Consider the following 12,242-nt stretch of genomic DNA (forward strand, 5'->3'; position numbering starts at 1 on the left):
ACAGAAAAAAGATCCAGCTGTTCACTTGTTGGGATGGTTATTTATTTTAAATACCGCTGAACGCGCTTCTCACGTGCATCTGATCAGATTGTAACCTGGCCGTGCATAAAAAGAGACAAACTGCTCCGCCCGCGAGGGGGGCACGTGCCCCTCTGCAGTGGCGTCACCCAAATGCCCCTTTTATCTCGACAAAAAGGAATAAATGTAAGTAAATCCCAAAGGACCGCTGACAGAATCAAATGTTGGGATGGTTCTCCCTCAAAGGCTTCAACAATTCTCCCGAACCGCCGGCCGTTATTAAAGTAGAAGCTGTTTACATCCCGCGGTCTCGTGGTCGAGTCGTGGAAAGAGGCGGACGGTTGCAATAAACTCACTCCTGATTGGTGACAGTACTTCCTGTAGATTCCATGACTCAGCTATGACTCAGACCAATCGATGGAGATGGGTTGAAAATGCCCCCCCCCCCCAGCCGGGCTGCGGAATAACTCCACACTGGCTGACCGGTCCACAGCCCCAAAAAGGTTGGGGACCACTGGGGTAGGGGACAGAAGGTCAGAGGTCCCACCTTCCTTGTGTGATGCGTGCGTGTTTGCTTGTTAGAGTGTATATTTGTGGTGTTAGAGGTGTGTGTACTAAAGGGGTGCAGTTAAAATTGGTGAGAAGGCCTTAACAGGACATCTCCTGATTGCTCACAGAGATGCCCCGTCACCCTCCCACCAACGGCCCTACATGTCTATGGTGCGGTTTAAAATGGAGGACATCGATATGTCCTCTCAGTGCCCCTCCCGACACCATATTAATTGTGTGAATGCATTCAATGCATTCACACTATTGAGATTCTTCATTTACGTTTTCTTCCGTACGTTTTTCGGCACGTAAAAACTCAAGCACACTTTATGCGATTTACACAATCTTGGTATCAAAACGTTCAGCACGTTAAGGACATTACTGCTTGTATTTTTGGTTTTCGCAAATTTGACAGTTTTTGCGATATTACGCAATTTATGCGAATTTTCAGCCCTATGTTAAGTCAATGGGAAAATTTTAAACTTTTTACTGCACCTTAAAACTTTTACAATATTGGTATCAAAACGTTCAGCACGTTCAGGACATTAATGCACGAACTTTTGGTATTCGTACATTTTACGATTTTCACGCAATTTACGCAAATTAACGCAATTTAAGCTTTTAATGCTAGTTAATGCAACTTAAGCACTTTACACACTTTAAGCACTTAATACACGTTACACAATTTAAGCAATTACTGCAAATTTAAGCAATTTACGCAATTTACAACAACCGCATTAGCGCGATAATGCATTCACACATGCATTATCGGAGGTAATGCAATTTTTCTAGTTTTAATTTGCGATTAATCGTGAGTTAACTGTGGACAATGCGATTAATCGCAATTAAAATGTTTAATCGCCTGACAGCTCTATTAAAAATACAATAGAAGAAGAATATCCTCTCTGCCACAACGTGGGTGACTGCGGTGTCGATCCCACCTGCTGCACGTGCGTCAATAAGCCCGCGTGGTCCGCTTTCTTGAACGATCCGCACGCTACCAGTGTGTGACCAGCTAGAAAGACGCACACACATCAATGTAGTGGGACGACTCCAGAGCGGGTGGGTGGGGGTAGGAAGCTGCATTCAGGTCCCGCGGCCCTCGCGGCCCTCAGGTTCAGAACAGATTTTTTTTTCACGGCCCACTAGGCGGCGCTCGCGGACCGAGATTGGGCCGCTGCCCCATGCTTAAGAATCACTGGTCTAAAACACATATTTGAGAAAACATTTATAAGGTACTTCTAGGTATAGATATACACTCACACATCTATGAACTTTGAACATAAACAAAAATATAAAAACAAGTAGTTTCTGATCACATTTACATGTCTGAAGACCACATCTACAAAAACAGAGAAAAGAGTGATGAATATGCAAAGATGGCATACAGTACATGAATTTGATGCCAATTGTATTCGGTGTGGATTTTGTTTATTTTGATAAGGCACGCAATGGATATGCAGCAGCCGCGGGGAGGGGGGATCTGCGGTACACATGTGACCCAAACCGTGACTAGTGATCCATATGAACCACGGAATACCCGTGATCCACTACACCCCTAACATTAGTGCATCTTTGAAGTGTATACCTTTCTTAGCCAAATGATCTTAAAGAAGTCCAAGTACTGTGACTTAGTTATGAATTTTGATCTTTAGCCTCATACCTAAAGAAGTAATAAGACAAAAGAAACCCTGATGTGCTTCATAGTAGTTCTGACTTTGGTGTTGTCAGGAGTCAGAGCTCTGTCTCCCCCTCTGGTCACCAGTGGGAGCAGTCTCCAGATTATTAACTCACCTGACTCCCATCAGACAATCACCCACCTGATACTTACGCACTGCACAGAGCTTTTCTCAGTGTGAAGATTGTTTGTTCTATCCTGCCAGCACTACTGAGTGTTTCTATCTGGACCTGATTCTGTTTCTGACCCTGCTTATTTTCTGTTTGCCTGCTGCCTGCCCTGACCCTCACCTGGACCCTGACAACTCTAGTCTCATCTTGGATGATCCCATAATCATAACTGACCTCTGCCTGTCTGACCCTGATTTAACTTTGTGCACTTTTAGCTGTGCTTGGCTCCTGTATGAAATAATGAACCTGCTGCAAGATGCTCAGTCCATTTGTCCACTTGTGACAAGTGTTTCTATGCTAACAAATAATACAAATCTTTGTGTGCCCTTAAGAAGTCCTCATTTGTCATGTGACTAAAGCTCCCTGTGAGTCCCTCCCATAAAGGTTTGTATAAATTTGGAGTGTGTGCCAGTTAGAAGACTGATTTCAGAAGGAAATCAGTTTATCAATCTTCCACTCAACCCTGTGAATGCAGTAGTCGCAAACTCCACAACTAACCGCTGTGAATGCGAAGATGTTCCTTCAGGTGGTGCTTGTACTTGAAAGCTTTTCCACACTCACTGCATTTGAACTTTCGGTTTTCAGATTCTTCGCTGAGCTGCGGGGGCTGTGAAGAAACAAACAGATTGAAAAATGAAGGCCCAGGAGTGGTGCAGAGAATGCAGAAAGCCAATGTGCACATGTGACATGGAAGATGGGAAGGTCACAAATTTGGTTTCTGCTCTGCCTGCCAGTGTGTGGAAGCATCCTTAAACAAGACACTGAACCCCTACATTGCTGGTGTCTGGCATGGCAGCTCTGTCATCATGAATGTGTACCCATGGGACTTCTGACTGCCAAGCGCTTTGGGCGTTTATGAAGGTAGAAGAGTGAAACATTTAGCATCTGGGGCTCTGCGTGAATACTAGAGAAAGAAAGAGTGAGAGCTGGTATTGTTCAGACTCAGAGGTCAACTCGCATTGCAGTATTTTCAAAACTTTTGTTTTGCACAAGACTACGCATTAAGTTAGTATGTAGTCCAATGTATCTAAAGTCTACATGTATCTTTCAAGTGTTCCATGTGTTATGCAAAATTACTCAAAATGATGTTGACAGCTCAGGCACATTGGTTGTTGTCACTAGCTGCGTTTCCATTACACATTTGCGCAAAACTTTATCAAAATTCTAGGAATTTTGAAAAACTACAGTTTCGAAATGACACAGTTTCCATTAAATCATAATTTGCGATAAAGCACAAACCAACTCACGCGACAAGTCATTACAAACATAGCAATGAACGAGAACAAGTTTTTTTTTTAATTCGATTCACTAAAAGGGAGCATTTGGGTGACGTCACAGCTCTGTCTGGGGCGCATGCAGCGCAGCTCGACTCAGAAGAGAGAGAAGCCTGTTCAGCGGTTAAAAGAAAAAACATTCTAACAGGAAAGCATCTGGACCTTTTTTTCTGTTTGAAAACACGACAACATCCATTCGAAATTCTGTCACGGCTCTCAATCTCATGAGAATTTCTAAAGAGCAGTGACGCTGTGGGACCTCTCGGTGTGCCCGCTCTGCAGCGCTCAGAGCAGACTCTTCATACCGAGAAGAGCATTGATTTCAAAAAAAGTGTTTTCGTTACAGTTTTGCGAAAAATGTCATTTCAGATACGCCCCAAATACCACTCCTCAAAGTGCAAAATTTTTTTTTCGAAAAATGCCAGTTTTTTCAAAATTGTGGTGTTTCCATAAGGAGAATTTCTTATCGAAATTCCAATTTGCGAAATTTCAGAGTTAATGGACACGTTACTAGTGAGACATGTAACCTAATGGCCTTTAATCACTGAAGGTTGCAGGCTCCTGGCATAAAACTAAACTTTATATCAGGACGTTATTTTGTTGCTCTGTCTTGTTTTGAAACAAACATCCCTTAGATTTTTTGACGCTTTGAAAACATTTAATGAAGAAAGCCGGGTGCTAAATAAAGAAACAAGGCTGATTTGAAATCAAGGCCACAGTAAGTATAAATATTAATAACTAAATATCCATAGCTGCAAAAACAAATTCTTGCTTGAATCGATAAATCTCACAGCTGTCTTTAACAATGTAGATCAAAAGGACATGAACTGTTACTGGTTAAAAGGTTAGGCCAATAAAGTGTAAAAATTTTAATATATATAGCGAGCAAGTCATCCAGTCAAGCGCTCCTCAAACCCGAGCAGTTTTCTTCAGGAGAACGATACAGAATACCTTCTGACAGTTGCAGAAGTCCCATGATTGTTCAATAGATTTGTTTAGGCACAAAATATTGTTTGGGGTTTTATTCATTTGTCAGGTCTGTTTTATTAGTTTGAGTTGAGATGATTGTGTTGAGCAACACTCAAATTTATTTAAAAACAATCACTGGTTGATTTCTATGTATCACCGCTTTGTTTGCCCCCAGCCAGCAAAGCCAAGCGGGCCTCATATGGTTTAAAAGTGGACAGAAAATGTGGGCTTTGAATGGGTTTGTCTGCAGTTTCCGTGGTGGCCTCGCCTGTGTTTGCCCACATTGGCTCTGCTGCCCAGGGACCAGCAGCCTGGGCGGTGACCCTGATAGCTCTGCTGACCCCAGGGCGGTGGTGCTCACTTGCTTTGCCAGAAGCGGAGCTCGCTACACTGTCCACCAGGTGACTGGCTAGCGTAGCCACTAAAGCTAATGTGGGCAAACACAGCTGGGACCAGCACAGAAACTGTGGACAGACCCATTCAGGGCCCACATTTTCTGCCCACTTTGAAACCATATGGGGCCTGCTTGGCCTTGCTGGGCTGAGAGATATCGGTGACCACTGCAGGTTTTTTCAACTCAACAAAACAGTTACAGTATTTTGACACTCCAATTCATCACTGCAGTGACACACAATCTGAAATACTGTTTCTATCACTTTATCAATGCAAATATGTATACAAATCTATACGATTCTGTCTTTTGTTTTTTGCTTTATTTGCACACCGTATATCTTCTTGATTCCATGCCCTGTCTTCTTTTATTTTATGTACAGCTGCTGCTTTTTTAACCCTTGTGCTTTCTTATGGGGTCCAGATGACCCCACCCATCATTGAGGTGTTAGCCCTTCCATGACAAAGGTGGACAAGGTGGACAAGACTTCATGTCTGTCATTGGACGGCAGCAAAGATCAACGATCATTGAAAACAAAAGTTCAGCGCACTGTCTCGTGGGGATCAGAGGACCCCACTTTTAATGTAAACAAGCCAAGGAGAGCGGAAGGGTTAATTGATCCCTCATGAGATAAATAAATTGTTATTTCATCTGTTTCTTTAAAAAAAAGCATTACCAACACTTCTTTAAGGGGGCGTTTGTATCAGGAATTTAATAGGAAGCATTTAATTAAACCTTAAACCAAATAAAAAGACGGGTGGTTGTAAAGCCTGTTTTGGAAGCTTTGGATGTGCACAGCAGAAGTAAAGGATCTTTAGCTGTGACAAAAGAGAGATTCGGAGGAAGGAGTTCCATATCCACCTTGTCACCGTGTTTTTTCCAAGTCTGAAGAGGATGAAGAACAAGGTCTGAAGCTATTGACAGATTACAGCAAATCTCCTTATGTTCATGGTGTAATTGGTGAACTGGATCCACTTAGTTACTGACCTTAATATGATTTACCTGTTTGTAGAGGAAATTTAACACCAAACAATTTGAGATAATGCTCTAACACCTTGAACTGTGTTCACAAACACGGCAGGTTTGCCTGTGCGATGATCACCCCACTTTACTGTGATTTTGCCCTGCAGCTGATAACCAGTTTGGGATTCAGTGTCCCATCCAAGCACACTTCAACATGTGTGCTTTTTTGCCGCAACAGGCAAGGCAGGAACCAAGCTTGCAATCCTCTGATCAGAAGTTGACCACTAGGGGTCTTATGGTTAGATTCACAGCATCAAGAATTCTTAGGAAAACATGCAGTCACATAGATTACGTGGGCATAACTCAACTGAAGAACATCTCAGGACATTTGTGAACATTTTTGGCTTCAGTTTTGACAAAATAATTTCCCTATTTTTCCCTGTTAGAGTAAATGAAACCATGCTATAACGTCACTAAGAATGAATCTAAAGTGATCTGCTGCAATGATTCGTCTAAATCAGTGTTCCTCATTCCAGGTCCTCGAGAGCCGCCACCCTGGCTGTTTTCCAGATCTCCATGCCCTGCTAGCTGCTGATTCGTTCAGTCAGATGTCTCCACATTCTGATTGAATGAACACACCTGGTCCAGGTAATCAGCAGCAAGCAGTCCACAAAGAGCTGGAAAACAGGCAGGGTCGCGGCTCTCGAGGACCTGGAATGAGGAACACTGGTGTAAATGATAAATAGCTGCAGAGAAAGTACAAAAACGTATTGACAAAAGTTCAATAATTTCTCAACGCTTTCAAGGGAATAGGCAAATGAGAAGCATCCGACCTTTTCTCTTTCAAGCTTGTGTGTTGTCATATGATGGTCCAAAAGAGAGCTGGAGTCAAAGGTGTCCATGCACAGTTGGCAAGCAAAGCTCTCCTCATTCTTCTTATGTCTGTACTTGATGTGCTCCTTCAGGGACGTCAGTCTTTTGTAGCCTCTCTCACAATACGGACAGGTGAGAAGTTGAGCAAAGTCATCTGTGGGATCAGAGGGCAAGCCTAAAGAGGAGTTTAGAGGTTAGGGATGTAAGCTGCTTCATCACATGTCCTCACTTCACACCTTCCAATCATATGATTATCTTTAAGCTCCTATCACTCAGTTTGACAGACTATTATTTATATTACGAAACCTAAAAGGTTTAAAGTGTTTTTTAAGTAACATTTCCACATACATATATACTTGTAATGCACATATTTTTTAAACTACCAGTTGTGTCATGTTAATCTGTCGTTATGTTGTATACTGATCTTCTTGCTTTGTTGCTGTTGTGTTTTTGTGACACACTGGTACCCATGTTCAGCTTCATTGTATGAAATACTGAGTCTTTTAATTATGTGTATTCTTCTCCTCTGTATCCTCCTCACTCACACCAAACATCCTCATATCTTCCATCACTATATCCATAAACTTCCTCTTTGGTCTTCCTCTCTTCCCCTGTAGCTACAACCTCAGCATCCTTTTACCAACATCATCACCGTTTCTTCTCTCGTGTCCTAGCAGATCCATGTGCTTCCCTGCATTGATCTCTAGAACATCTACCATGATATGTTCAGCTGATGAAATCAGTCCTGATCCATCCTGGTCTCTCTCAAAGAAAACCTCAACATCTTCATCTCTGCAACCCCCTTTCTCTGCATCAGAGTCTTCTACACCTTTCCTTTCATTCTTGATGACTCTCTTTAGTCACACATCACACCTGAAAACTTAATTCCAACCTGCTTACACACACCTCTCCACCTCTTTCTAGACTGTTGACCCAAATAACTTAAAGTCCTCCTTCTTCTTCATGCCTGCTCCCTGTAAGCTCACAGTTCCTCTCATTTACACACAGATAATTAGTGCTTCTGACCTTCATTCCCCTATTTTCACGATAAACCTCCACCTCTCTAGATATTCCTATTCATGCTCTCACTACAAATCAAAATTTCATCTGCATACATCATCAGATTCCTGTCTAACCTCATCTGTCAGTCTGTCAATCACTATGGAAAAAAGAAGCTCAATGCTGTTTGGCATTTTTTTAATGTCAAAACTCCATCCATCCATCCATCTTCTTGACCGCTTTGTCCCTTTCGGGGTCGCGGGGTGCCGGAGCCTATCCCGGCTACAGAAGGGCGAAGGCGGGGTTCACCCTGGACAGGTCGCCAGTCTGTCTCAGGGCCTCAATCACACACCCATTCACTCTCACATGCATACCTAGGGGCAATTTAGAGTCACCAATTAACCTATGAAGCATGTTTTTGGACGGTGGGAGGAAGCCGGAGTCCCCGGTGAAAACCCACGCATGCACGGGGAGAACATGCAAACTCCACACAGAAAGGTCCCAGCCGGGAGTCGAACCGGGGCCTTCTCGCTGTGAGGCGAGAGCGCTAACCACTTGCGCCACCGTGCAGCCCATGTCAAAACTCCACATAGAAATAAGACATCTCCACGCACATATCAAACATTCCGCAATTCAGACCCCTGAGAGGATAATTCAGACCCCCGAGAGGATAATTCAGACCCCCACGAGCGCTTTCTCCTCCTGCACACTTGTGTTTAATCTCCGCGAGCAGAAAAGACTGAGAGAATACGTGAGAGACTGTGTATTTCAGCACGTGTGAGCTGGTCCCTCGAGCACAAGTGATGCATGCGCAGTAGCAGACTCTCAGTGAGCGTGACATTTTGGTCACATGCGCTTGCGGGAACTCTGCTCACGGATAAACTTTCTGCGCGTGAGTGAAAAAGGACAATTGGTTTTCTACACTGGTTTTCTTCTGATTGGTCAGTTTTGAGGATGACGACGCCTTCTAATTCCACGTAGACAGGAAGTTTAGGTTTGCAGAGGAGGCTGTAGCCTACCTGCCATGCCGAAACATTGCCGGGACAAAGACTTTAAAAATACAGTGCAGGGGTTAGGGACTGGAGACCTCCGCGACAGAGAAGCCCCTCGTCTCCGTCTCACCCCCCACCCCCGTGGTCGAAGAATGTCTGTTACCGATCTATACTCATCAAAAGCCCTCTGATCATGGTATGTAAACATTTTTTAAAGAACATTGGAGTATTGCTCGACATAAAGAGTGTACGTGAAGCTCATTACCGTTTGCACACGAGGGACAGGCAGAACGCGGTAGGTGCAACAATGACAAACGACAAAAACACTGAAAAAAAATGAAACCTGGGGCCATTTCAATGATATTGATAATAGGAAGACAGAATTTAGAATCTGTAAGAAAAGAATTTCAAACAGAACCGCCTCCACAACCAACCTGTGCAAACACCTGAGAACAATTTTCTCCAGAACTGATCAGATCATTACTGACAGACGAATCCAGGTCAGATTCACAAAGATGAGATATTTTCTATTTCTAAATGCCAACCTTTACCATGATTACAAACCTTACTTTTGTTTCTTTTTGTTTTGCACATTTTAATTTGCATTTTGGGTTATGGTTGCAGTGTTTTCTGTTGTTTCTTGTTAAAGGTTGAATAGTAAATAATTGTTTTTTGTTTTTGTCATGTATTTTGTGCATTGTATCTGGAAGAAAAAATAAAAGTTTTTACATATTTTACTCTTGTAAACATAAAAACATTTGTTCATTACTTCATTTACATTCTTTTTCTGCACAAGTTTATATAGGAGAGGATTCCTTATTTAATGGTTTAATTTTTGAATGCTTTAGATTTATTTTTTCTGTGAAGATTATAGAAAGTGAATTGCTAAAATATGGCTGTGTGTGGCTTTCTGAAAAACATAATTGTTACGTTTAGACACATCTTGTGATTGTTACACTTTTTTTGTTAGCTTACTAACCGACCCCGGCCCCACATCAAAGAAGGAAACAGTTATGTGGCCCTTAGAAGAAAAAGTTTAGGGAACCCTGCTCTAGACAAATCAGAAGAAGGCCAGTGTAGCCCTCTGTCTCCGCCACCAATTGTCTAAAGTCCTTTTTCACTCGCGCGCAGAAAGTTTCTCAGTGAGCACAGTCAGAGTCCTCACAAGCGCACCGGACCAAAATGTTGCGCGTGCGCAAGCTCACTGAGCGCGCAAGCATCACTTGTGCTCAAGAGAGCAGCTCACGCACGCGAAAGTAGACAGTCTCTCGCGTGCAAGGACTTTTTCTGCTCGTGGAGGATTACATACAAGCGTGCAGGAGCAGAAAGTGGTCGTGGGGGTCTGATTTATCCTCTCAGGGTCTGAATTGTCCATGAGGAATGTTTGATACGTGCGTGGAGATGTCTTATTTCTACGCCATAATGCTGACCCTTTGTGCAGTCTCACCTCCACCATAAACCCCTCTGCTTCACCTGCAGAGCATCTCTCCACAGTCTTCTACACCTTTCCTTTCATTCTTCGTGACTCTCTTTAGTCCCACATCACACCTGAACCCTTCAGCAGTCTCACCTCCACCATAAACCCCTCTGCTCACCTGCAGAACATCTCTCCACAGTCTTCCAGCTCTAATCCATATCCTGAACATCTCCAACGTTCTTCTCTGTCACTCCAGACTTCCTCATCCAAACCACAGCTCCCCCCTGGATCCTGACCAAGACTTTCTCTCGATCTACAGACTCAAAGCAGCTTCTTCTGACCTTCTCTGTTCTTCTGCGGGAACATCTTCAAGCAAACATCTGTGGTTCTCTTTCTCTTAATGAAACCATCCTGTTGTTCACAAACATTCTCTTCTGACCTCAGTCTATCTTCCACTAGTCTTTCTAATTCACCTATGTTTAATGTTAAAGGTGCAGGTACAAAAACATCTTCAAATTCCTCAACACCAGAGTCCTCCTCACAACACCATCCTATACTGTCTGGCTACATTCTCTTCACTCCACACCTGTCAATAAAAGAACAAACAAAACAGGTCAAACACTTGTAGTCATCTCACCCATTGCTTGCCTTGCAGTAAGCACTGTTATTAGAGTATTCAAAATACAAGTAAAGGGACCAACACGGTTCTCCTCCTCACCACCTTCATATCTGAAAAGAAATCTATATCTCTCTCTTTCCAAAGTATTCATTTAGATGTCATGTTGTTGTGTCCAGGTTTTGGTGTCTGGACCCTGCTCTTGTGGTTATTCTGTCATGGTTCTGTTCTGTTCTGCTCACCAAGCTTGTTCCCTTTTTGACTTGTGACCTCTGCTGTTCTCAGTCGTTTTGCTTCCTCTGGAGCTTCTGGGTAAATGATGACTGTGTCGCTGCGCCGAAGGTACTCAACGATGGCTGCTGAGTCATCATCGCTGTCTTCTAGTTCCTCTGTCAGGAAGTACTCACTGGGCTTGGAACCTCGATCCAGGTGCTTTGCTGGGTGGGTAAAAGATTTGTAGTAGAGAGTTACCCTCCAATCACTCAGTTTTGTACTTCACAGCATTTAGAGTTTACTTCATCCTTCTATCTTATCAATCTATCTGTCCGTGAAAACAAAGCATTAATTCTATTAATAAATTCTAATGTTTTCAAGTTTTATTGAGAAAACATAACATTGACATATTTCTCAACATCTTGCGAATAAGCTAAGAACTTAAAGTTAATTCTTAGAAGGTTTGTGCCTCACGTTGTGTGGCTGTTTTTTAAAAATAAAATACTGTGATAGACTCTTTTCCTATTGAGAAAAAGTTCTATCGAAATATCTATCGTTATCATTGTATCGCCCTGCCCTAATATATATATATATATATATATATATATATATATATATATATATAAATCTGACTCCTATATATATATATATATATATATATTAGGGATGCAACAATATTCAGTATAAAACCGTACTGTTCGATACATGTTCCATGATTCGGTACGACATTTTTCACGATACACATTTTATTTATTCAGTACCACCGTCAGCTGCCTTTAGTGTATCTGTGTGTTCAAGTCTTCATTCTGAGCCGGTCTGCTTCAGGTCTGTTCCTACTTCTCTCCCCCTCCCTGCCAGAAACTACTGTGCCTTTCCCCTGGAAGGCAGAGCCTAAATGCTAAAACAAAAGCATTAGGCTAAATGCTAAAAACAATGGAGACAGTCATAGCTGGAGGGGGTGAATGCAGCAGTTCTGTGGCTGAAAACGTGCTCGCGCACCAGCTGCGTCGGTGTGCGTTCGGGTGGCTGCTCTCAGAGAAGAGTCTATGCAAACGGCACAGAGTAGAATTCTGTGCGACTTCTGCGCGCGTGTTTGTGGACTTTTTATTGAAAGTGGCCT

General features: G+C 42.8%; 1 protein-coding gene across 2 annotated transcripts in view; it reads right to left on the reverse strand.

The window, feature by feature from the left end:
* LOC112138124 (zinc finger E-box-binding homeobox 2) overlaps positions 1 to 11,346 on the reverse strand; it is a gene marked incomplete at its 5' end in the record, with an annotated part of 98,275 nt that extends 86,929 nt beyond the window's left edge. For both annotated transcript variants that reach the window (XM_024260691.2, XM_024260690.2), the window contains 3 exon segments: positions 2,914 to 3,022; positions 6,846 to 7,060; positions 11,152 to 11,346. In XM_024260691.2, coding sequence (XP_024116459.1) covers positions 2,914 to 3,022; positions 6,846 to 7,060; positions 11,152 to 11,346 — 519 coding nt within the window.
* Positions 11,347 to 12,242: the final 896 nt, after the last annotated feature.

Source organism: Oryzias melastigma, unplaced genomic scaffold, assembly GCF_002922805.2.
Source record: "Oryzias melastigma strain HK-1 unplaced genomic scaffold, ASM292280v2 sc00204, whole genome shotgun sequence".
NCBI classification, from domain to species: Eukaryota; Metazoa; Chordata; class Actinopteri; order Beloniformes; family Adrianichthyidae; genus Oryzias; species Oryzias melastigma.